Raw genomic sequence first — 26,606 nt, 5'->3', positions numbered from 1 at the left:
TTCCTCTGATCTCCAGGAAAATCGGTTCGTATTTATAGCGCGGCTCGGGCCGCGCGGCTCCGGCCCGACCGGCAGGCGAGGGACTCGTCAGGCAGCCTTGGGCTGGTCATCACATTGCTGGAGTGCTGCTGAGGGGCACGCGGACGCCCCCCGGTACACCTTCTCCCACCAACTTGTCGGCAGCGCTTCCCGGGGTTAAGGTCCATCAACAGTCCGCAATCGGCCTTGCGAGAAAACATCAGCGTCCACTGGGAGACAGAAACAGGTTAAACTGAATGGCGGAATTGAATAATAATGGAAATGAAAGGCAGATATGAAATAAGTATTAGCATGTGACGACAGATCCATTTCCAGGACTCGGAACAAATGCATATTTGCCCAGAAATCAATGCGAAAGAGTAGCCGCTGTAACTGAAAGCAGCAGATACAATGTAAAGGTAGCATAGATGAAAATGTAATGGCATGTGAGTGAACGTCCTTAGATGCATGTGGCTTCGAAGAGGAAATTGATCATCATTTAAATTAAGTTAGGGATGTTGGATTTTTACTCTTTTCTTTCCTTAAATGTGGCTCTACGAGCCGGAGAAACAGTTCCGGTTCCTTTCAGGCCCTCTGCTCCAGCGTGCGGCCTGGACAGCCGCAGGGTTTGAGGGCCACTTTCTCTCTCGCTGGTGGGTCACAACAGCCTCCCTCGGTTGTCTTACGAACTCACAAACAGGTGGCGTTACCGTGGCTACTCTGCACCTCTGTCAGCGGGTGCTGTGTGTTTCTCAGGCACGACTGGATTTCAAAGACAACAATGGAAGGGTGACATTTGAGCGCGGGAGCCAGCAGGGAGCCAGCGGGGGTCCGGCGAAGGCTCAGCGGCCGTTCGGCTGCGGTCAGCTTTGCGTCACACCTCCATTCTCAACACCCTTAATTACTGTCAAGTAGATGAATACGTTTCCATGAAGCCTCTTCATTTTATTTATCTGTCCAGGTACAGAAAAGTTATTCTCAATTATAGGATAAAGAGGAAGTCCTTTCCACTTCTCCTTGTCCCCTAATTTAATTAAGCGAGAGCCTACAAACTCATCACTCAAGTTAATATGTGAGTTGTATTAATTAGCAAACACAAATACGTTTGCGGAGAGCAAAGCGAGCGGCGCTGCGATACGAGGTGGACGAGGGGCCGTGGGAATAAATCCCTGGGGAGTTAAGAGGCAAACGGCTGCATGTGACCCCCCCTGGGGTGGGGGCAATATTGCCGGGCGCTGGAGGTGTCAGCGTAGCGGATCCGGAGACGGATGTGCCCCTCGCCGATGTCTTTATGAAACGATAAATCTAGCCGCCGTTGTGGTGGGCTGGGGGAGGAGAGGCGTTAAGAGGGTTATGGTGTCCACGAGAGGAGCACTTTGTCATTTCATGGCCCCCAAGTCCGGGCCGCCGCTCCGCGTTTGTCCTCCATGACGACGAAGAAGGAAGAACGTCAGGAAGAGTGCAGCTGGAACGTGGAGACAGACATTCGATCGCTCGCTAGCGCGACGAAACCCTCAGCGAGCGGCACTCCTTTCATCTGAATCTCTGCATCCGAGACGAGAGAAAAGCTTGGCCTCCTTTCATAGTGACTGAAGCGTCTCCTGGCGATGGAGACAAGGAAAGCCTCTTTGGATCCGAGGGGAGATCCATCACGCGGGCGGCCCTGCTCCTGTCCCCGAAGCCCAGACTGCTGCTGCTGCTGCTGCTGCTGAGAGATGGCGCTGACCTTCTCCCTCTCGGAGAGCCGCCTGAATGTGGATTGACGGAGCGGCGCGAGGAGGCCTCGCACCTGCGGCCAGAACCCGCCTGGCCTCCCCAAGACCCCCTGGTGCTTAGCGACCTCCCGGCCTCTGTTCAGACCGTTTGTGAAACTGGACAAAGTGTGAGCGAAAAGACGTGGCTCTCGGCAGTTTGTGGCTCTGACCTAAAAGTTCTATGTGACTCCCCTTTCCGCATGTGCCTCGCCGCACGTGTATCCCAAATAAACAATAATCTTTGCCCCTCCCTCACTCGGAACTGCTGAATCCCTTCGCGCCCACAAACTTTCACTGCATTGTTCCTTTAAAGAAACGACTCCCTGTCAGCCCTGTATGGAGGTTCGCGGAGGGTAAAAAGCGAGCGGACCTGGAGAATCGCGTCTCTACCTGTACCCGCGTGCCTCTTGGCGATACACTTCTGTTCCCTGAGTTGTGCGTCACTTTGGAGAAAAGCATCTGCTAATGAGCAAACGCTACAAGAACACGCTTCCGTCGTGCAAGAAGCCCGGAGCATTTGGCTGACAGCTTGCAGACCTTTCGTTTCCCACGTTACGCTGCGCCGATCACGAGCCGTCAGCAGCGAGCGCACGGTAGCAGTAACAGCACGGATGTACAGCCGCTGTCGCTTCGCCGATCACCATCAAGGGTGGTCTCCCAACAGCTGCCGGAAACGGCGCAACTCGGCAAAATGCCCCACCCTACTGTCCCCCTCGCCGGAGCTGTTTCAAACAGTTGGAAAGTGGCAATATACAGTATGCTTATCTTAGTATACATTTGCTGAAATAACATATTAAAAAGGAGGTAAATTTCACGTTCAGCGGACATTTCTCTTCTCGATCAACTGCGCCGTCAGCTGCCCTTAGAATGAATGAAGACATAGCTACAATATTTTAAGACAACGTTGAATAATTGTAATATTAATAGTTGTTCCTTAGCCATATGATGCAGAATGTGGAGCGAAACCCTGGAACGTGTCCCCGTTCGGATCCTTCACGGACACCGATGATTCACTGCACCAGTATCATCGGCAGGTGGCGCAGGTTCGGTCATCGACACGAGTACATCCTCCTGAGCGCAGTCACTGAAGTGGTGCACAAACGGCACAGTTGTTGAACTGCTGTGTTTATCGACCAATGACTGTGAGTGAGTGTGCGTGTGTGTGTGTGTGTGTGTGTGAAAAGTGCTAAAGGAGCCCTCTACAATGTGCGCTCCAGAGGTAATAACATACAGCCAGTGTCCCCCGAACGCACGAAGCAGCGATATTTGAAGTAAGCTGCATCTGTGGAGCAATTTTGGGAGATTTAATCTATTTTTAGGTCATCAAAGCAGAAATATATCCCTTTATGGAAGCGCTGCTGCGTCGTAGCGGCAGCGTCTCTCTCTCCGGGAGGTCCTCACAGAGCACAGCTGCTTCCTCCCTGCTCGCGCAGTAATGGGATCCCACGCCATATTCCCGTAACAAATAGCGCGCATTAGCAGAGGCCTTGCTACCCAGAAGACTCCCGGCTCCGACCGCGCCCGGCTTCCTGCCCCACTTCCCTCTTCGGCGCTGTCGGGGGCCCGGCGTGGCTCCGGAACCCCTCGCTGCGGACCGGGGGGGGCCACGAGAGCGCCGTTCTGCGGAGACCGGGGGCCCCTTCGGGCCTGACGAGGTGTGAAAATCGCGCTGGGATCCCATCCTTTGTGGCCGCGTGCCGCCGCGCTGCCGGGGACCTCGGCTCTAATGGAAAGCTCCAGTCGCAGGCCAGATGAACATATTGCTCAAGCGATGCTATGCAGACACTTTAAAGAGTTTTCCTTCTAGAATCGCTCCCTAAAGGGTACAAGCGAACAAGTTAATCAAACGTACAGCTGCGACTGCACATATTTGCCGTTTAATTATGTCAACGGTTCTTGCGGAACAAAGACCTGGGCAAAGATCTTTTATTACTTTTCCACACAGCTTTTTTTAACACATGAAATGTCACAAATTCTCGATGTTACAGTTTGTTGGGCATCTGACTCATCATATCGCAGCCCAGCTGTTCCTGAAATCGCCGCTTGGATTGATCGCGAGAGAAATGGTCATTTAGACGCCTGCTCACATCACTGCGGAAGATGAGCTGTGATACCGTGAAGCGAGCACAAGACGCCACATGTGGGGTGTATGAACCAACAGAGGAGGAACCTGAGCACCACTACCGGCTGCCGTGATGGATCGCACGCGTTTCCACACAAAGGCGAGCGCTCCTTTTTCACCTTACCACGGTACTGCTGAAGTCTGACCTTTCATGCGTGCTACACTGTATTTTCGAATCAGCGCAAGCGGTGATGGCACTGGGGACCCCTTCCACCAGCTGCACCTTTACTTCTGTGCACAAGGACCACATTTGCTGTGGTGATCTGTTCATCGCCGCTCCAGGAGAACAGCAGAAGAACCCAGGGTACGATTTACATGGTTATTTTTAACCAACGCCTCCTCCACGCTGTACCAACAGTTTGACATTTCGGTGCATCCACCCAGACCCGCACGGTTTACACACGGCGATCTGTAGCTGCGGCACTCGGTTCCAGGCACATCTGCAGCTGAGCTTTTGGGTGAGAAACTATTTTGAGAAGATTTAGGAAATCATATTGAATTTGGGTGTCCCAGACCTGTCAGGCAGCCACATTGTATTGCGGTCTTAATAAGCCCGGCATGGAACCTTTCTTATTTCGAATCTTTATAAGGGTGTCTTTGGCTTGCCATGATTGGACGCTTCTATAATTTGCCCAGGTGCCCACAGGTGAGCCAAAATATCGCACAGGACCGAAGGAGGAAGGTAAATTACGGAGGAAAAGAAAAAAAAAGGGAACTCAAGCAAATGTACTCTTACTTGAAAAAAAATTCCCCAAGTAAAAGTAGAAACGTATGAAGTGAAAAAACTGTGTGAATATCAACTTTGATTCAAACGGACCTTCCTCTTGTTCAGGAACTAGCAACGTGAGCAGTTTCGCTAGACGGTCTTAACCAACGGAGAACAAGACAAACAAACCGAAGTGTCTTAAAAAAACTTAGCACACAGAAGTTATTTGCTTATGGTCTACAAGCTAGCGGTACAACGGGAGGAGACCGCTTTTACCGCTTTCTTACAGGGACATTTACCGAGCCCATGAGACGTAAGAAATGTGAGTTTACACTGACTGACCCATTCGTACAGCAGGACAACGTTTAGCGTATTGGGGCACGCAGCACCACGGGTTTGGATGGAGCGAAGAAGGACGCGCAGACAGGTCCATCTCGTACGTTTAATTGAACATCGGCACACGGAGAAAGAACGCTCTCGGTCCGAGGACCCCGTTTCCTCCAGGACCTGCGCCTACAGCCAGCCTTCCCGGCCTGCTTAGCGGCCCCCATCATTTTCCCCAGAAGTGCCCCCAGTGGCTGAACATGTTATTTACAATTTGCCCACAATTCAACTATTTACAATAAACAAATCTTCCCGCCCAAACGCACAGCAACGCGGGTCGTTACAGCATCAGTACAAGGTAAAGGTATCTTGCTCAAGTGAGACTGGCATCCTTTCGGCACAAGGATGACAACACATGCAAAGCGTTTCGCGAGAAAGGCAAAACATGAACACGCACACAAAGGTGCACACGAAGAATGTAAAAGTTTGAAGAAAAAAAAAAAGGCCAATCTTTTGTTTCGTTTATGTGCTCATTAATTGGATGGCAGGGTTTGGTCCATTTTAAACGTCTTTTTCCTGTAGCCCGTCCATGAAGTAGACGGTCAAGCAAGGCGGAACGAAACACAGCACAACTGTGATTGACCAACATTAAACTCTGATTGGTCTCACTCATAACCGATCGTGTCCAATGAAATCGACAGAAGGAGTCGGTTGACGGCGAGGAACCATTGATCGCGCGGAAGTGCCTGTGACTGACAGCTGGCAATGGCCAACGAAGCCCAGCGATGTCACGTGACATCACGTGACGGCTGGTTTCCAGGAGACGAAACGTACGTTGAATGTGAACATTTCAAAAGTAATGAGAAACGGGGCGACCCAAGTGTAGTGGAGCACAAGAAAAAAACATTACAATACATTTTAATTTTTACGTACTCAAGCAAAGTAAAAAGTAGCCAAAAACAAGAAATTCTCAAGAACAAGTAAGAGAATAAATGTAACGTGTTTGTACCCACCTCTGGGAACCAGTACGAAGTCATCAGTCACGAAGCAAAGGGTGGAAGTTGAGCTGCAAATGGTGTTTGCTGGGTTAGTGCTTACAGAAATGAGGAGAATGACGAACATGGGTTTTTCGTAATTATTCTTTACTTTCACGATCTTCAGTTTTCAACATTTTTATACAATTTACCGTTTTTAACAGGTTTTTACCAGAGAGCCAAATGGTGCAACGACAGCTCGGCTGGCACCAGTATTAGTGTGTCAAGTCACTTTCCTTTAGTAGCAGTGCAGTGATTCCAGTGCTTCCCTGAGCTTCCCTGAGCTTCCCTGAGCTCATCAGCTTTCCCTCCCAGGATGCATTGCGGGTCCCTTGACCTGAGCGGAGCCCCCCCACAGCGTGTTCCGACTGCAAACCCACGGCCACCCCGACATCAAGGCTTGGACCTTGCTCCCTCCTTGGCTCTACGGAAGGATTTTGGTCAGCGGAGGCTGCTCCTCCGGGACGAGGCTAATCCGTGCTGCCAAAGCCGCGCGGAGATTTCTCATTTGCTTGGTGACAATGTCGCTGGCCTTCCCACATAAAGCCCAAGCCGCTTATGCCTGTGAGCTGTGGCCCCGCTCACGGTCTGTTCTCACCAGGGCTTTCTTGTGTCAGCCTTTTTGTTTTCCTGTCGGGATATTATTCGGCCGAGTTTGTATTTATTTTCCATTTTTTTACTTCATTGTTCCCGTTTAGGGTTTAGCCACTTTGTTTTCCCTGCAGCCGTGTAATTACTTCAGGTTAAGCCGACATGAAATAACTTGAGTTGTTAAAGGGCCGGAAAGCCTTCTGGCCCTTTTTTTAAAAAGTGCTTTCCGAAGACGGTGGGCTTGGGACGCTTGGGTCTCGGCGCTCTACGGTCATGGCCTGGCACCAGAGGCCCAGCTCTGAGACGCCGCCGTGCTGCTGCTCTAATTAAGCAAGCGAAAGCCTGCTGCTCGACTACTGGGGGCCGCCAGGGACACGAGGAGCTGCCCAGAGCCGTACTGTACAGAACGCAGGTCCACTTAGCTCGGGGACCACACGGTACCATCTGTTGTTTACTATTCCAGGCACATTCATCAGGATCACAGCGCTTCCACCTGGACGCCTTGCTAGACAGGTATCCCTGCGGGCTGCCAAATCCGACAGGGAATCCAACAGGAGGGGGAAGGAAAGGGCAATGCAAAGGGTTACAGCGGTCTGGGAGCAGCCGAATGGATCCAAACCCGGTGGCGAGCCCCAGCGGAAAACACGCTGACGTTCTGTGGATGAGTCATGGAAAGAAACAGCAGACCTGTGTGAGGGAATCGGGAGGAGAAGTCAGTCATCATCTTGCGTGTCCCGCAAAGCTGTAAATGAGAGACTCCTGTGAGGGGCGTCGAAAAACGGGACTGACTCTCCTAACTGTACCGCCCCCATTTGTCCGTCCACTGGTGGCAAGTGGAGAGGTAAGAAAGAATTCAAGAGTGTGAGGGGAAGGAAGCGGCTTCGGTGCTCTTGTCCTGTGGGCCCTCAGCCCTCTTCTTGTGCGGCGATTCAGCAGATGCTCACGTACAGACGTGACCCTTTTGACTAGAGGTCCTCCAAAGTCCAGGCGAAAGGGACCACGAAGAAGGACGTGCGTTATTATTTACCCCGAGCATTATTAGACGTTGTGCTTGACTGTAGACCTGGGATGGCCACATGGCTTACCGCAACGCAGGGGAGAGGGCATCGTGGACTCCCAGCCGTATCAAGTAGGAACTAAGGCTTTCCTTCCACTCCCGGGCAACCTACTCTGGGTCATGAAACCAGCTGCCTCTCATCTTCGCACTCGTAGCGTTATACAAGAAGCAGCTGGTACCTGCCATAGTCAGGTAGTCAGGCAGTCAGGCAAGAAAATGTCGTCCTGTGTGTTTCCTCTGCGTGTGTCCATGTGTCTGTCGAGACAGAAGCCCCCTGAGATCCCTTTCCTATGTACACATCAAGAAGTCTTTCGACACCTTTGCTGCGGGGTCACGAGTCAGAGGGAAATGCTCAAGATGTGTGCATTCATGCGCAATTCCCCGATCTACATATTCTGTCTTTCTTGCAACGACCTACTTGTCTCTCTGCCTTATGTAGAAAGATGAATGGAGACCAGTTGTGAGAGATGTTCAGAGCGCAGCCTTCAGGAACTCCTTGTGAAAGCTGCAGGTAAAAAGGCTCATTTTCTCTGTCGAGTGGCACCTGCTGACTGTGTAGGTGAGTACTTAAGGAAAACATCGCCGCTCATTGACCCTCCCGCGTCCCTCGCTGTCATCCCCCTGCTGTCGAGGAGGTGTGCCCGGGCCATCTCTGCCACGATGCTTGGCGGGGTGTTAAATCCGAAAGCTGGATTTGGAGACGGCAGCTGGTGCTACAGCAGCAGTTAATCCCAAACTCCATCCGTTCCCCGGGAACAGGAGGGCTGGCGGGCGGCCGACGCATCGGGATTCGTGGTTAGTGGAAAACTCGCAGACACGCGGGTGCGGGCAGCCATCTGTACCGCTTGAGTCGACCTGTCAGAGGAGGCAGAGAGATTTATACCTTCCATCCTCTCTCTGGACACGGAGGCGTCGCAGCGAGGCACCCCCCCCAACACGCCACGCTGCTCCGAGCTGCATGACAAAACTGCCTCTCGGATAATCCTTCATCTCTTCCACCCAAAGGCCACACTGGATATTTAAACTGTCGAATATCTAAGCAATCACTGAGTCGAGAGAGATGGGAAGGGGGTGGGGGGGGGGGGGGGGACTCGCTCTGCAAGGAATCGCGGCCTCATTCTCATCTTCCTCGCACTGCTGCCTTTGCGCTTGTGGCCGCCCGCCTTCTCGCCTCAAATCCCTTCCCTGTGATTTCGGAGGGAGCACATGAGCTGTCCACCGCCATCCACCAGTTCCGGCACAATAGCCAGCATTCCACTCTTCAGGATTCTGCGTCAGATTCCAGCGCGTTCCTGAACATGTCACCCTGTTCTGTCCCGGAACGGAATTCCGTCCGGATTCCGAGCGTTGAGCTCTTTGATGCGTGCAACTGGCCTGCAGAATTCATTCTGTGGTGTCTTCCTTCTACCCAACGTTTCTTTCCTCGTCCTCTGGGATTCAGCCGCCGAAATCCCAACGGAATAATTAAAGTGTTGCAGCATTCGCTCTCCCCGGAACTCCACCCCGACCCATAACTCACCCGTTCTCTCTGGGAGCCCTGCCTGTGCGGCACCACGTGCTCCATGACGCCCCGACAGGGCACGGGGGGTACGATTTTCCCACTCGGCTCACTGTCGTTGTCCACATTGCGTGTCTCGCCGGCAGTCGGTGCGCATTTCGTACACCTGCACTCGCGGACATGACGTGAGAGGGAGGGATGTGCAGCGGTTATTAGAGGGTAATAAGGCCATTAATCGCTCTCAGTGACAGAGGGCTTAAGCTCAGTTCTTTACAGGTAATAGCAGCATCGCAGAGCGCAGTGGTCAGGTGGACCGGTGAGGGGCGGAGGGCGCACTGGCACGGCGGAGGCTTGCTGCTAAACACGTATTGATTTGCGGCGACTCCAGCTGTCCGTCTTACTCAACATGCTGTCCGAAGCGGTTACTTTCGCCGCCACGAGAAAAATGTGGTCGAAGGTTAACGGGCAAAACTAATTGTAGAGGCAGCAACAAACTCCATAAGTTTTCAAGGCCATTTCGGCTATTAAAAATAAAGCGGCGTCCCCCGAACCGTGAGGCCCAGCGTATCAGCGTTCGGAACGACGGCATCGGGCGATGGCTGCTGAGAGCAACTCGGGAAATATTTGCTGCCTGGTGCAAAACGCCTGTGAAAGGCCACTCCGTCATTATGCGCGTTGCTCTCGCTAGACAAAGGGAAGCGACTCGCGGGAGCTGCCTGTCAGCGCTTGGCATCCTCTGCGTTCCTCCACTTATTGATGGGCCATACGCCCCAGACTCGGTGCTTCGGGAAAGAAACGGTTTTTGAACACCGCCGATCAATATGTTTGAGAACGCTGCCGAAACGCTGCTTTATTAATTATCTAAATTGAGGAGTGCGAGTCTTCTTGTGTGTTGCTGTGGCCTGGTTCCCTTCGAAAATATTTTGCAATAAGCTGAGATTTGAGGGAGGCTGGGCGCACTTTCGCAGCGCGACATATAGCATTGCACCGGAAAATGCAGCGCATCACACTTTTTAATACTCAAAACTTAATTATAAAAAATGATTGAAATGCTCCATCCAGCTCAGCTCTACTGGCTCATTTATTATGCATTTTTAGCATTTTTTCCTTTCTCTGAATCTTGTTCAGTAAAGGCTTAGATATGAAAATGATTCTGAAGCTCAAAAAACATTTTAGGCCACGTGCAAATGTGCATTTCCTCTTTACAGATCCACACATATAAACTATGTTTGCTCATCCTAATTATGCTGCGTCATGAATTATAAAAGAAATGTGATGCTGGATATTTAGAGCTTCAAAAAATGTACAATACAAATTGGAGTGTACTTTTTTCCAGCAAATTCATCAGCTGCTTTAACTTCCTGTCTTTCACCCCACATTTGCAACATTTTGTTTAATTTTTTTTTTTTTAAAAAAAAAGACAAGCACTGCATTTCTCTGAATGTGGAGGCATTTTCCCAAATTTGGGACTCGCTTGTACCGACGTTCCTTTGTTACCATTGAAAGACTCACGCAGAGTCGCAGTGAACCGGAGCCCAACCCGGCAACACGGGGCGCAGGACCCAAGGGGGAGGGGACACGCCAAGGACAGGACGCCAGTCCATCGCAAGGCACCCCAAGCAGGGCTCGAACCACGGATCTGCCATACAGGAGGCAGCAGCTGAACCCGCCATGCCACTGCAACCCCCGAACAGGTCATCAACGTGTCATTTACACATGAGGACAGTTCATAGCACCTGTGGACCTTTCAGATGTGGACCTACTTTGAAATACGACCACCTTCGCAGGTCCACAGCGGGAATTCTGCACTGTCAGGACTTGTTACAACACAGTGCTTTACGGTGCGTAACCATGTGTGTTAGTGTGTCAGTGTGTTTTAGGGTGTCAGTGTGTGTTTTGCCATGGGTGGCACAGCGAGTAGCGCTGTCGTCTTGCAGCGTCTGGGTGGTTCGATCCCCATTCAGTCTGTGTGGAGTTTGCATGTTCTCCCTGTGTCTGCGTGGGTTTCCTCCAGGTGCTCTGGTTTCCTCCCACAGTCCAAAGACATGCTATTCTGGCTCCCCCATAGCGTGTGAGTGACACAGAGAGAGTGTGTTTCACTGATGGACGGGCGAGTGATCTATTGTAAGCAGTGTATCTAGCAGGGTAAGTCACCTTGGTGAATAAGGCTGATAACACTGCATAGTATCCATTGTAAGTCACTTTGGAGAAAAGTATCTGCTAGGTGAATAAATGTAAATGTTTTAGGATGGCAGTGCAAAAAAGCGTGTTTCAAGGTCTTTGAGCAAAATGTGACTTTGAGGAGCTATGGAGCCAAGGAACAATTATTTCTACGTTCAAGAATGCGTTAATGACACTTGAGATGAAGAAGTGTGACACAACAAAGGGCGCCCTGTGTTTCTCCTGATATCCCAGAGCTCCGAATCCCCACGGCTCTTTTGCGTGATGAACGCGTAATCGGTGTGGTCAGTAGCCGCATTGACACCCCGAGGCGAGACGATGGCAGGCAAATCCTATTACAGAACAATGCATGAGCGCCGTCACGCAAACACTCGGCGTGTCGTCACTCACAGCTGCACCTCGTGCTTATAAAGGAGACGACATTCGTTACACGAATCACACGATTACAATTTGCAGAACGCTTCATGTCCTTTCAGATACACGTAGAAATGAATTGGCCTCGCAGTCGCCTCTAGAGCGTTTCCAGGACCTGACTGCTCCCTACAATCCAGCAACCGTAACCCACAAGCGTCCGAAACAAAGATGGAATGAGCGCCCTGTGTCTCTCAGAGCTGCTGAATCCCTCCCACACTGAAGAAGGGTCTCGAACACACCTCTTCGAGAGCCGCTTCTCTCCTGATCTCCTGACGGCTCCATCGATGAGTCCAACACCAGCTGCTATGATTAGCTATGTCTTTGCAATTTGAATGTCACTTCTGTGGGAGCTACTGGAGGGATGTGAACCAACAACGTGGTGGTGTGAGACACACAAGCTGTGTGTCCATAGTCCTGTGTGTGTCTAAAGCTCTTTGTCTCTTGTTGATGCCTTTGGTTCACTGGGAGTGTGTGATAAATGAATAAATTTAACGTAACTCTTGTGCCATTTAATGTCGGTGCTGGTGAGCGGCTGACTGTCGTAATGCCGACAATGTGGAGATGCTTATGTTACATATTGTAAAACGTTATGGGTGCATTAAAGTGCATTATTAACACAATAACAATGCGCTCATTAAGCTTCCTTAATGGCACTGTTTGGAGAAAGCGATGCGAGTAATAGGTTGCAGCACACAAACAAACGCGGGCTGAGCCGCGATGTGAACAGCAGCCCGATATGAGATCATGCATTTTAAAGTTGCCACCAGTCAGCTGTGATGTTGATACTGCTGCTGCAGTGGAAACGGGGAACAAATATGCCTATTCAACCTTTTCCCGGCCAATTAAAATTTAAATTGAACTTTCCCAGAGTTTCTAATCACAGCTGTGACAAAAATGTGATAAACAAAATCAGAGCAGATACATTCCGGCTGGAGAGATTTCGCCGCAGATTGGGGGTGGCTGATGGGAGGAGGGAGGGGGCAAAAAAAAGGTAGAAAAAACACGAAGCGCGGCTCCGCAAGGTGTCGACGGCCTCGGCTGATTTTCTGCATATTGCAACTCATTACTTTCAATCCAACAATAATTGCAAATGAAGCAATTAAACGCACAATTTGCCAAAAATGTCTCCGTCGAATACATGTTGTGTTGATTCATTAGTATGAGCCGGAGAGGTTAGCGACAGCGCAATAAGATTAATGGGGGCCCCGGACCCGACCGCCGGTAAAGGCCCCGCCGCCGCCGCCGCGTGCCGACGGCTTCCGATTGGCAGGTCATCGCCGAGCAACGCGGCACGTCCGCGGTCCCCCGTATCGTCCGTTACGATGCGTGTGATTAAAGCCACGGTTTTGTTTTACACGTGTTCGCCGGGCGCTCTCTCCGGAGCGCTGCCCTCCGCCGTCTTCGCGTCCCATCGTCCATTACAGCGAAGCGCGACGCCTCCCTCCGCCGCTAAATAACACACATGGAAGCACTTAAGCTGCACAGGCGCCGTCCTGCAGGTGCATCCGCTGCCTCCGAGGCCGAAGCGCCACGTCACGCTAATAACAGCCTTTTCTAATAAAGCTTTAACAGCTCTCGAACGGCATGAAGCACCACGAGGAGGAGGAGGAGGCCAAGGAGGGCCAAAGGTTCGAGGACATTAACGGCGCTGCCTGGTGCGTTGTGATGTAGCACAAGTACGCACATAAATACAGTCAGAAATGACTTGTTATTTTAAATGGCCTCGTTTTTTTACACAAAAGCGGTCTTTCTGTACACACACACACACACACACACGCACGCGTGCGGCATTTATGCAATTTGATGGTCGTATTTCATTTGCATTTGTGCGGCGCAACATTGCCAGGCTGCAGGATTGGCTCCGACACCAAAGGGCGGAGGAGAAAATGTTAAAATTTTAACGAGTGGAGGGAGCGGCGGCCCGCAGAACCATTTCTAACGCGTGCGGGTCCCCGAGTGGCTGCGCTCTCACCAGCGCACCACGGCAAAACACAGCTGAAGCGACAGGAAATGAAGGAGAGGTGCAAAAGGCGAGAGAGGTCACGGCACTGCGTCCCGCCCACCGGCGTGTGGAGGGAACGCAGGTTCGAGCCGGGAGCACTTTCCAGCGATGTCGAGAGGGATCGCAGCGCCGGTGGTCCCTCACACAGGGCTTTTTCTGGGGCTCTAAGGGCAGCTGACGAACGGACAGAGTGTCACCGGAGCGGTCTGGGACATCACCTGCGTCACTTGGGAGGCTGTGGCCAACGGGCCTTTCCCGCTCTGCTCCCGGCACTCAGGTGGACGTCAGAGGTCTGCAAAGGCAGGAGGCGGACGGGGAGGGTGCGGGTGTCCACGAGCCGTCCAGGGCTGTCAGGGTTTCGAACGCCCATCCGCCGGAGCCGTGAACCCCCATCTGTGCGCCGAGCGCCGTCCTTGCCGCGGTCGCCTCGGATGCGGGCGCCAGTATCTCCGTTTTGTGGTCCTCGGCAGCAGGTGGAGTGCGTCGTGGCGTAGCTCACGGTCACAAAGACACTCACCTGGGGACGGAGACGGGGAACAAGCACAGGTTGCAATGAGCATCTGTTCCTTGTTTGTGCGTTTCCATCTGCCGTTCCTCGGCCGGGTGGGACCGCGGCGCTCGATCCGGCATCCGTGCAGGAAGGGGACGGAGCATCGTCCGGACGGCGCCCCGGTACGGACCAGGCCGGAGTGTCGGGGGCGGCTGAACCCCTCCGCCGCGGATCGCCTGTAGAGCGGCTGAACTTCGGGAGCAGCTGGAACATGCAGGTACAGGTTAAAGGTCAACGGCAAAAACGAAAACGGCGCTTGCGCCGCAGGGGTAGCTGTCAGAGCGCGACATGGTGACGGAGCAGCTGTCACACGGCTCGGCGGCACAGTACGAGGCCCTCGTGTTTCCCTGCCTTTCGCTTTCATGATGAGAGCTCTGTCTGAATGTCCCGAGTCGCCCGAGTCGCCGTTCAGCCTGACGAGATGGAACAAAAGGTCACGAAACGGCTCTTTACTTGCAAACATCAGAATACATAATTTATTAGGAAACGCAGGTGCTCGACACAATCGGGACTTGGTGGGGGAGGGGAGGGGCCACGTGTGTCGAGCACGGCCTAACCGCTGGGCTCCGGCACCATCGGCAGCTGCCGCCCTTCTTGTTCCTCGGCGATCGGATGCTCGGGTGTCACCTCGGAGTGACGGAAGCGCGCAGGAACGCTTCCCTCGTTTGCATCGCCGAGCGCCGCTAATGAGCCGGAGCCACGGATCTCCGCTCGGCACATTTACATTTTTCTCCATCAGGCTCTCGCCGCTCACCTGAACGAGCCCGACACGGACGCATGGACTTGGCTGCAGTGGCCCTGTCCTCCGCTCGCACACTGCCGGCGACCTCGCGCGAGCTTACGAGGAGGAGCATCATCGCCCCGGAGCCGTCGGCCCTTTCGCTGCGCTGCCATGATGAGGCGCCGCCGAGAGCTTCTCAGATCTAGAGCCACCGCCCCGTTGCTGGGATCGATGTGCCGAACGTGGGGCAGGAGCCCTCGGCAGCCATGTCGCCGGGAACAGGTTCCGCTGTTTTCCTCGTCGACAAACGAATGACAAAGCAAAAGACAGGTGCTGAAAACGGGCAAATGTTTTCTTGTGTTGCCTCCCTGGGAGAAATCACAGCCTTCGTTTATTTACCTTCGAGTCGCTTAAAACCATGCATTTAGCCACAGTCCTGATGACGTACATGCGTGTTAACGCTTATTTTTATTTCGGCCTCATTATCTTCCGAGCACAAGCTGCTCCATGTAAAGCGTGGTAATTATCGTCTCGCCGTCACTCAATAAGCGGGTTATGGTGGGTAACTCCCCGAGGCCCCGGTTCACACAACTCTTCTCACTGTACTACCGGGATGGGGGGAAGTGAAGGACACGTGTTGTTGGGTGACACAGCCTGCAGGGCGGCGCTATGGAGGCTGCGCTAAAATGGATGGACACGTACTGATACAATTAAAATATTTTCTGTACAAACTGGCTCCTCGGGTTACGAGGAGCTGAGTTACAAATTTTTGAAGAACCGCTGTTTTTAATTTCGGTTTCTAACCTGCGGCCACTTGCTGCGGGGACAGCTGGTAGCGCAGTGGTTAGAGTTGCTGCTTCTGGACCTGAAGGTTGCAGGTTTGAATCTACCTCTCGCTACAGCAGTCTTGGGCAAGGTACTTACCTTTAGTTCCTCTCCAGTAAAATTACTGTGAATTGCTGTGCAGGAAAGTATCGGCTAAATACGCAGACAGCGTGACCTGTGTTCAACTCGCTCCGCGGAGTTGCTGATGGACAATGAGATGAAGGTTTTGGCCCCGTGTCCGTGGGGAGAGTCGCTGAACGATGTGCTCTGAGTGTCATTGCTTCCGGTCAATTCTTGCTCTTCAGCCATTTGGATTTAATTCTAATGTCACGTGAAGTTCACAGAAATATTAGAACGTGAAAGGTCTGGCCAAGTACTCCACACAGTATGTGATCGCCATGGCAACGCCCAAGCTTTGCACAGAAGCAGAGCAGCGAATAAACAGTTGAGCTCATCGTGCCTTCATAGTGACTCGGTGCGGAAAGTAACTCGAGTTAGAGAGGAACATCCGGTTCCGTGTTCCGTGTTCCGGCGCTCAGGAGCCTGTGTACGCAACGCATGTCTTCGTACGCACAAAAGGTGGCAAACGCCGGGGGGGGGGGGCACGCGGTGCCGCCGCATAGAGCGAGAGCGAGGGGAGCCGAGGCCTGCTGCACGTTCGCACCCTTGTCGAGCGACACCCTGACGATGCGCTCGGTGAGCCGACGGCGGCGGGCGCTCGCCTCCTCCTCGCCGCGGCGTCAGAGCTCAGAGGCGGCGGTTGGCGGCGCCGCTTCTTTGGCACTAATAAAAGTAATTGGGGCCTTTCGGTGGAACGGCGCCCCGCGGCGAATCTCGCGCGAACTGCTCTCCCCGTAGGGAGGATCGCGGTCTCCTCGGCAACCGGGGAAAAAGGAGGGGAAGGTCTCGGCTTCCGAGCCGCACGGTCGACTCCGGTCCTGTTGCGGAACTAAATGCCACCGAGGCCCTCGAAACAAACGCAGCCTTTTTATTTTGGGCCTTGATGCTTCGAGTTGCGGCGCAGCGACGTCCGCGATCGTTCAAGTTTTTAAAGATCTAAATAAAGGACTTTCTCTGATAGTGGGCCCACCCCCACCCCCACGGTTTCAGGGGCTGTAATTGCATTGTTCTTTATCACGGCCCCACGTATAGCGACCGGACGCCATTAGAGACAAATAAATGGGCCGAACAAAGTGTAGCTGTGCTGCCAGGAAGACAAATACGGCGGCCGACGGACGCTTCCCGGATTTAATCTTGTCTTCCATTATAACTCGAGCAAGTCTACAGGGAAGGGGGGGACCCAACCCCCGCCGCCACCCCCCAGCCCCTCGGCATTTGCGTACGGCGCACGGCGACGCGCGGGAGCACGTCCGACAAGGTGACACCGAAGAGGAAGAGAAGGCTGTCCATTGAGCTCGGGTGCGATTCCATCTCTCGCAAGTCATTTATGGGGTAATTCTCTGCTTTAAACACTTTTCTTAAAAATAGAGAATCAATTAATGTTCTAGTGTGGCTCTCGCCTTTCACAGGGAGACACAATACCGCAGTAAGAATGCGTGAACCTCCTTCACTTTGTTACTGGAAGATCATCTTTTAGAGTGTTTCTATTAAAATGATTCATGTGCAAAATATTCCCCTTTCTTCCCCTCCTTTATTTCCCTACAACAGAAGAGAAGTTTTACAAACCTCAGTCCGTCACATTAACTCATTTCTCACTGGAAACTGCGTAATTGTACACGTTCAGCGCTGCTGCTTTCCGTCCGCTAATAACTTCTGGGACCCTGAGAGCAAATCCAATAGAAGAGACCCAGGAACACGGCACTCGCTCGCCCGCTCGCCCGCTCGCTCGCTCGCTCGCTCTCCTTCAGACACACACAGACAGACACACACACACACACAACTCACTCACTCATCAGGTAAACTCCACCTGTCCAGCACTGGTGATGTATGGCTGCTGCGGGGCGCCAGAGAGCTGGACGTGGCCCTTTGAGTCGCTTATCGTCCTGTTGATGGATCCGGTGGAATCGCTCATATCGATCGTCAGAAGGGAGCAATTTGATTGGCTGGAACGGCCCACTCGTTCAGGAAGTAATTACTGCTCTTGCTGCTGTCCGCGACTGTTAAACAGCTTCCCAGCCCAATGTACAGTTCTGCAGACGGGTGTTTCGCCGGAAGAGTCCGGGAAAAGTTCCTCGCTGGGCCTCTCCTGCGACTCCAGCAGGAAAGCGTTAGATTATGATTTCACGTCCCGGACCAATATGCTGCCCGCTGCTCTTAATTAACAAAGCGCACGCAGACGAGAGTGTCCAGAGCTCACATCAACGCTCACGTCGCCGCTCGTTTCCACAAATGGTGCAGGAAGCTCGCCGAAACGGGCGTGAGTGCGGGGGTGGCGTACGTCCCACTCGGGGGCAGTGAAGCGGCAGGACGACGGTACGGGGGTGGTAAATGAAAGGGTGGGGTAGCTGGGGGGACGGGGAGGACTGGGGTCGGGGTGTCAGGAAGTGGAAGGGGGGCTGAGTGATGGGGGGGGGGGTCATGGGGGGGGGTCAGCGAGGTTGAGTGAAATGGGCTTCGGGGGGGGGGGGGAGGCTGGGGATGAGCGAATGCCACCTACCGAGATGACGGAACCCGTGAAAACAACAGGACACTAATGGTCACGACGCTCAGCGCCTGTCATGTGGTGCCAGAGCTCAGCAGCGTAATTAGCATAATTAGCTGTTTAATGAATGCGCAGGAGTATTCTGAGTTTGAACCGAGCGCTGATTATAGATTCCGTGAACAAGAGCCAGTAAGTCCTCCAGCTCGTGAGGCGTGTAGAGGAACGAGCGCGGCCCAACGCCGGAGATGGCCGGAGAACCCGCGGCGCCGGAGCACGGAATAAAGATATTGCCGGGAGAAGTCTGGGGCCGTAAAAGGACACGTCTGTTCCCGGGAGGAAATAAGTCATGAGATTGTCTCATCTGGTGGGAAAAGGGACGACCCTCCGAGGGACGACTGCAGGAAAACAAACTCGCTCACTCACTCACCTTCAGTAACAGATTCATTAAGTGTTATTTAGCTGACCCTTTTCTGCAGAGTGACACTGATTTGCCCACTTATACAGTATGCAGTCGATTTACGGTTCACTGGTAATGACTCATAACCTAAAGGTTGCTGGATCGAGTCCCGCTCCTGCTACATATGAATGTGTTTGGGCGAGCGGGTGATGTTTCTCATCAAAGCTGTTGCATTCCACTTAAAGATCCGGGTTCAAATCTCTCCCCCTGCTGTAGTACCCTTGAGCAATTTACTTACCCTGAACTAATACTGTAAAATGTACCTGGCTGTATAAATGGGTAAATGGCTATAAGTAGTTCAGTGTACAGCCACACATTGTAAGTTGACAAAGCAGCAAAGGAAAAACAAAGGCTAAATAAGAGTGTAAGGACAGCAAGAGCAGGGATTCGAACCTGTGACCTTCAGCTGCAAGGTAATAGCTACTGTTAGACCACCAACGATCAGAAGTTACTGAGCTGACGGCAAATAAAATCGTAGTACGAGAACTAATCAGTGAGAAGCTTGTAGAATCCCGGAGGGCAAATAAACAGACAAGCAGACACCTTTAACCTTTCTGAGAGGACAGGGCGGGATTGGTCAATGTTCACGTGTCACAGTAAACGTTTTCACCTGAAAGGTCACCTCAAATTACTGTGCTTAGCAGTTGTGTACTGAGGGGCTGTGTGTGTGTGTGTGCGTGTGCGTGTGCTCTGCGGGGGCACGTGAGCGCATGCAATTTATCACTTAAGGCAGGTTAACTTGTTGGTTAAAGCCCAGGGGCCGTCCTGGGTGGGGTGTGTGTGCACTAGATGAATAATGCATGTGTGTGTAATAACACAGGGAGCAGGGCCTTTCTAAAGAGTGTGTTCTGCGCATGTCACCAGGCCGACACACACACACACACACACACACACACACACACACACACACACACAGACACGCACCGTAAAGACTGTCAGCGTTCATTCAAACAGGCCCCAATCATGGGCCGAGGAGAGAGGGAGAAGAAACGGCCGCCGTTCCGCTCTGCCGAAATTAATCATACTAATGCAGCGAGAGCCTGAGATATTGATCAGCACTGAAACCATCGGTTTCCCAGAAGCGAGTGTCGGAGCGGCGCTGCGAGGAGGCGCGCCCATGGACAGATGGAAGGGGGTGGGTTCCAATACAACAATCTCAGCATCGGGAGCCACTAATGGAGCGGGTCGCTCCGACGCCCTTTCTGGGCCCCGAACGCAGCAGCTCACGGCCGAAGCCCTTTGTCGTCGCTCTCGTCTCGTCTCGTCTCGTACCGTCGCGCCTCCTCCTAACGGCACTTTATAATGGAATCGCCGTCTCGCCTCTTCGGGGGACTTATTTGTCCCTTCATATCAGCGCAGCGGGCGGACGGGCGGGAGGGCGGTGCAGGAATTAGAGCCCCTCGCCGGACCGTCACCACGGAGCTTAAGCGTGCGGAACGTTACGAGCTGCCGGTTGGTCCGGGTCGTGAGAGCAGCTCCAGCAGGAGGAGGGATGGCGCCGCTCGGCAAGACCATCGTGAGATGAAGAGGGAGAATCGGAGAGAGACCGGAGCGTTTGGAGTCCGGTCCGAAACGGGGACGTGATCCGGCAAGAGTCCGACCTCAGAGCCGCCGACGAGCTCGCGGCGGAGAAGCGGCAGCGCAGTGGCGATCGCTGCCGTTGTTACCGGGCGTCTCTCGGCGAAAGTGACGGTCTCCTTCTGGCTGGAGGCGACTCGCTGCGGCCTTTCCGGGGACGGGAACCGAGCGCTCTCCGAGGAGGCCCCGACTGCTGCCCGAACCACCGTGTCACGTTACACTGGCACACGCCACACTGACCACTGCTGTATTATTACTGTTATTCCTGCTGCTGCTTACGGATAGATGAGCACAGATGAACTGAAAACAAGTCCCACGTGTCGCTGACCCTTCGCTGCGTCTTCCTCGAGGAGCGCATTACTGCGTTTTCACCTCATGTGCACCGACGCATGGCTGCGTGACGGGCGCACATCGCACGCCGTTCGCCGATTGCTCACGGAACACTCGCTCCTCTACGCATTGTTGTAAACTTCGCTGCCGCTGCGGTAAACAGAGTTCACGTGTCAGTCAAATCGCTGCCGGAAAATGGCTTTTGGCTTTAAAAGAAAATCCAAAAGTAATAAGATGCTCAGAAGGAGCAAAAAAGACCCGAAAACTAAACTCTCTGGCACCGGGCGGCGCGGCGCACTTCTCGGTCGAGTCTTTGCCTGCCACCGCCGGTAACCGGTGCAACCCTCACTCATCATTACCTTGATTTTACCTCCGCATTCCACCCAAACGGGAAGTTCATCACTATTTCAGTCATTTCACCATGTGGCCACATGTTCTCCATGCCGCCTGTGCCGGAACCACTGATGGGCACAGCTGCAAAACACGGCGATGCTCGTGCACAGTAAATCCTCAGGATGCGGCGGAGAAACGAGGCGGTGAAGCGCAGAGAGGAATCTATTGAAATAAGAGCACGGCGTCTGCATTTGTCTCAGCAGAAAGCGCCAGCGCCATCAACAAAGAGCATCATCATAAAGTATGAATGAAGAGCACCGCGGACCGGGCCGCTACGGCTCTGTACACGGCGGGCCGGAACCTTGGCGGCTCACACCTGTTAGCGACGCCAAAGAGATCACGCAGGATAAAATGCTGGTTTCATCAGTTATACTTCAGAGACGATATTTCGGCTCCGCAAGAGGGTTGGAAACATGAAAGCGTCGCACCGGGGGTCCCGGACATCGCGCCGGCCCCTTCGCCAGAGCCTCCGTCACGCTTCTCGTGGCCTTAACAGGAGCGTTGCCACTCCCGGCGTTTAGAGTCCTTGCCTCGCAAACAAAGGAGTTGGGTTCGAAGCCCACCTCCTGCTCCTCTACGCTTGATTAACGCACCGACCCTGAACTGACACAGTAAAAATGACTGTGCTGTAAAACCAGGTAAATCGGTGTCAGTAGCCTGGTGAACAAATCCCATGTTGTGTGGGGCTCTGGAGAAAAGAGTCAGATAAGTGATTAAATAATAAGGAATAAACAAAATGAGTAACATGAGGGGCACAGAGGTGTCACTGTGAGCGGCGAAGTGGAGGAAGCCAGTCGCCTGGTCGCTCTGTGCTCACTGGGCTGCTCTGCACACACGAACATGGCGGCATAATGGGAAAGTGTGTGTGTGTGTGTGTGTGTGTGTGTGTGTGTGTGTGTGTGTGTGTGTGTGTGTGTGTCTCCCCAGGTTCTACCCAGGCTGCTGTGCCCCGTCTCTAATCCCATTACCCCGGAGGAGCAGTGCGTGTCTCCCCAGCGAACGTCGGCCACTATTAGGGAGACTGACAGTTCGGGGGTGACGGGGTCATGCCGCCTCTACCCGCAGCTCTAAATTACCGCAGTGAGGCGCCTGGTCCGCACGCCGGCGCACTAATAACTTTCAAGGTTAATTTGTACGGAGCAAAGGACTCATGCTTCTAAATATGCACAAAGGGCAGAGGTGTGTGTGCACCGCGACCCCGACGCCGTCTTAATAAGTCTCCGTGCAGTTTGGCCCCGCTACCGAATCGTCGTCCGCACCCTCTTCTTGGCGCTGCCCTCTTTCCGCGCCGGAGCACGCTGCGAATGCGCATAATTTCATAGTGAGCGTGTTTCGGACGGCAGGCCCGGAGCACGGGGGCAGCGCACGCACTTGGGAGGGTTCCGCAAACCGGGAGTCAATCGCGCTCCTTCATTGTGAGCGGGAGCACGTCGCCCCCCCAGGAGCGTCCGGAGCACGAGCGTGTAACCGCGGGGCGCGACAGGGACGTGCTCACGCGCCCATCTTTACCTAGAGATGCCGCACGGCCCCCCCGGCCACTCAGGAGCGTAACCGTGCCGCGTCGGCGCATCGCTGCCGCTTCCCTTAAGGGCCATTGAGCTCCGGGGCCCGAACTCCGGCTCCGGCATCGTCTCTCAGGCCTCTCATCGTAATGCACCCGGTTATTTCTCCCGGTAGCGATACTTCAGCTCACCTGCGGTCCCCCCGTGGCGGGCGAGCGAGCGGCGGGAGTGAGCGAGAGTGGCCTCTGAGGAGCGAGACGCCTCTGGAGGAATAAGGATCTCAAGGTTGCTAGGGAACAGCCTGTGCGTCGCCGGCTATTTTTGGCCCGATGCGGACGCTGCGTCGGCACTGATTTAAGAGGCAGCGGTCAACCTGTGACCAGAAAACACATACATCTCCCCAGCACAGGGTCACGGGCTCTCAGCTGCAGTGCAGCGCGACGGTTCGAGTCCCCTCCCGAGTGGGGCGTGTCAACGAACGTCGCGTGCGTTTCATTCCGTGCGTCTTCCTGCCGTGGTGTGTGCGTGTATGTGTTCGGAGCGACACTTTGCCTATTAATTAAGTGCAATTTCTGCAGCCTTCTCAGAATTAATAAAATTAACGTTAATAATAGTTATAGAAATGTACTGGAGTGTAAAATGCGATCGCTAAGTTTTCTTTAAGCGCAGGGTTTCATTATAGTCCCATTAACATGCAAATGAACTGGCGGAAGGGAAGTCGTCCACGGCAGAGCGCGCGTACCTGAGCGCCTCTAAATTGATTTGTCTCGACCGCGGTGCGTTCGCCACTGTACCGTACTCCTCCATGAGCGAAAGCAGAGTGGAGAAGTTTGCGTTCGTCAGGCTAACCACGCCCGCCCCCCCAACCCCCGGCCCTCAGCCCTTTCCCAATTAGGGCCTTAATTCTCCGGCTGCAGGACGGCAAATCCAGCAATGATTGTGATTAGCCATATAATTACAACATAAACTCCACGCCGTCATCAAGCTAATTCTCCATCTATTTATAGGGGCTCGAGTCAGTGGCCGCGCTCCCGTGCCTTCCCATCATCCCCCGGCGACGCTTTGGCAGGAGGAGATGCGCCGCGGTGCCGGGACCGGAGACGTCCCTTTTACTTCACCTCGAGGACGGCGATAAATGCGCCACGGCGGGAGGCGGAGCCACGACGGGACCCTGCTACGCGAAAACAACGGCCGAGGAAGTGGAATTTGTCCGCGGAAATGAACTGAAATGAGCGGCGATTTAGGGAAGCAAAAGCGCTTAACGGAGTCCTGAGGAGAGGGATGGCGACGCGCGACCCGGAGAGAAACACCGACGAGAGATCCCTTCTTCATTTCCTTTATTCTACTTTCCACCATTTACATTACCGAGGTCCACGGGTCTCGGCATCATTATTGTTACTTTTCTCATTATCGTATTAAGTACATCATCGGCGGGCAAGTGTTTCATTTAGTTAAAGTCGCCAACAGCGACTCTTGCCAATGAATAATAAGCCGAGGTTTTTTTTACCGCAAACTCACTCGCAGCGGCTCGTGACGTCAGCGCAGTCGTGGCGATGAACACGAACCAAGCAGCACGGCATCGCGGGGCCGTTTCCGACGCGACGAAGCGCCACGGGGGTCGGAAAGCAGGAGCCGCGTGGGAGAGGAACATCCCTGGGCCGCCCCGTGCGAGACGGAGCGAGACGGAGCGAGACGGAGCGAGGGATCTTTCTGAGGATAAATAACCAACCATAAATATTAGCCTCCATTATTTATGAGGGTTAAATGACAAGGAAGGGAAGATGATATTGTGTCTGTCTCCCGCCGCCATTTAAGGCCCATTACCACGGCGATGTGACAGGGTTCCGTGAAGGATGGCAGAAATTGGCCATGATAGCTCAAATATGAGGCCTCCCTTTGAGTTGAATGACATTATCGCAGCTTAATAGGACACACATTATCTGTGGAGGGATAAGAGGGAGATGGCGCCCGCCCGCCCGCCCCCCCGTCCGTCCGCCCGCCTGCCCGTCCGTCACTTTCCACACTTGAACTTGATAAAAATAATTCCCCGCAGCAGCGAAGCCCCAGCAAATGCATGCATTCATCCTGGGCCCTTATTGCCATCGAAAGAGGATGTGAGCAAAGGGAAACGTGTTCGAACGAGGAGCTGCAAAGAGGATTCTGGGTAGGCGCACCTGTGCACGAGTTCTGGGTTTGGGCTCTTGGCTCTATTTGTGAATGTGTGTGTGTGTGTGTGTGTGTGTGTGTGTGTGTGTGTGTGTGTGTGTGTGTGTGTGTGTGTGCGCGCGCGCGCGGAGCTGCAGCTGAGACCACCTTGGACCCCAGGTGATCCCTGACGTCCCCCCGGGTGCCGCTCGTCCCTCCTGCCCCGTCTCCAGACACCCGCTGACACCGCAGGTGCAGCTGCTTGTCCAGACCCTCCAGCGAGACTTCGAGGTCGGGAGTAAGAGTCGAGGACCAACTCCTCTGTCATCGAGCTCCTTCACCCTAAGCTCCACCCCCTCCATCACACTGGGCCCTCTTAATGATCACGCAGAGTGAGGGACGGAAGCTTCACACGATGTCCTTATGAGGTCGGACTCTCACGCTTAACGTGCGCCGTCACTCGGCACCTTCGGCTCTCGCCGCTCATCGTTGGCTTCCTTCCTTCACCGAAATACAGCATCGCTTTTTATATTGTGCTTATGTTCATGTTCACTTCATTTACCTTAGAGAAGGTTCTGGAATCATTAATAACACTTTATTGTAGAGCCCATTTGTGTGATTTACAGCTTCGAAGTGCGGAAGCTCACCTGTGTGGAGCTGCTCAGCGCCATCTAGTGCAGGCGGCTGGGAACAGCTCGGAGAGCCCTGCAGGTGCACCTGACCCGCGGACGGTAAACGGCAGGTGTGCGGCGGAACGTGTCCTGGGACTCTGGGACAAGTGGAACAGGACTAGTGGGACAGGATGCGAATTAATTCCTGCCTGCAGGGAAACTGGCAGTATGTGTGAAAATGCAAGTGAGAAATTCGACACACACAAACACACACATACTGCACACACGTCTGATATCTGTAACCCCTCTTCACCTAGTGGCTGGTAAATACGGGATAGGCTCCGGACCACCGCGACCCCCACTAAGACAAGTACTTACCATATGTGAGAGTGGTTTCCGTTCCCCTTTCAGAGCCTCTCCTGTTCGAAAGAACACGGGTGGAGGATGGATGGCCCCGCAGGGGATGTGCTCATTCGTTGTCGTAGCACGATGAGGAAGGGGGACGTGTCTCATCGATCCTTGTGGGACGCCGCTGTCCAAAGAGGCCGAAGACCCAATTTGCCGCATCTGGCCCCGCCCCCACACACGCAGCGCACGTTTACTACAATGTGCTCGGTGGGACCCTGGTGAGGCACTGCACCCGGGGGAGCAGCAGGGGGAACCGTGGGGGACACCAATTAGCGGGGGGACCGTGCGCCGCGGGGGCGTTCCTGAGCCTCGGCACATCCCACACCCACGACACCACACGTGTGCGCCGATCCCACCGACTACAGCGGGCGCAGCGGGGTGAGACCACACACTGTTTACTCCCAGGTGGGTGACTCTGCTTCGGGCATTTTGCTACCTCATAATAAACCTCTGTCCCATGAGGTCCTGTGTTCAGGGTGAGAGACAGACAGAGCGAGAGAGAGAGAGAGCGAGCGAGAGAGAGAGAGAGAGAGAGAGAAAGAGAGAGAGAGAGAGAGAGAGAAAGAGAGAGAGAGAGCAGCTTCCCTCCACTTGTCCCTCTCTACGGTTCCGCACACAAAACACACGTTTCTATTCATGGTTCATCCAAAGGCCAGTGGACACGTCTACTTCCTCCTGCTGTGTCACTCATTGTCCTACAGATGGGTGTGTTAGCGCTTCCTGGAAGCAGGACGCTGGAAGGAGGAGCCGCCCCATGACACACGGTGGTGAAACTAATCACGG

General features: G+C 53.6%; 1 protein-coding gene across 3 annotated transcripts; it reads right to left on the bottom strand.

Moving 5' to 3' along the window:
• Window positions 1-182: 182 nt before the first annotated feature.
• LOC108924667 (uncharacterized) lies at window positions 183-26,344 on the bottom strand. 3 transcript variants are annotated; one of them, XR_001965322.2, is made up of 3 exons: window positions 25,452-26,344; window positions 13,920-14,218; window positions 6,050-8,461 (listed from the first exon to the last, which is right to left on the bottom strand). XR_001965322.2 is itself a non-coding variant. In XM_018736192.2 (2 exons), exon 1 carries the CDS (start codon window positions 14,985-14,987, stop codon window positions 14,052-14,054), a length of 936 nt encoding a protein of 311 aa, XP_018591708.2. In that variant the 5' UTR covers window positions 14,988-15,836; the 3' UTR covers window positions 183-248; window positions 13,920-14,051. The 3 variants fall into 3 exon arrangements, 2 of the variants coding, with proteins under 2 accessions (XP_018591708.2, XP_018591707.2); XM_018736192.2 differs by lacking the exons at window positions 6,050-8,461; window positions 25,452-26,344 and adding an exon at window positions 183-248 and having other exon boundaries at window positions 13,920-15,836; XM_018736191.2 differs by lacking the exon at window positions 25,452-26,344 and having other exon boundaries at window positions 13,920-15,836.
• Window positions 26,345-26,606: the final 262 nt, after the last annotated feature.

The sequence above is a fragment of the Scleropages formosus genome, chromosome 10 (genome assembly GCF_900964775.1).
Source record: "Scleropages formosus chromosome 10, fSclFor1.1, whole genome shotgun sequence".
Classification (NCBI taxonomy): Eukaryota; Metazoa; Chordata; class Actinopteri; order Osteoglossiformes; family Osteoglossidae; genus Scleropages; species Scleropages formosus.
The sequence above is the reverse complement of the archived record's forward strand: the minus strand, read 5'-3'. Positions and strand labels throughout refer to the sequence as shown.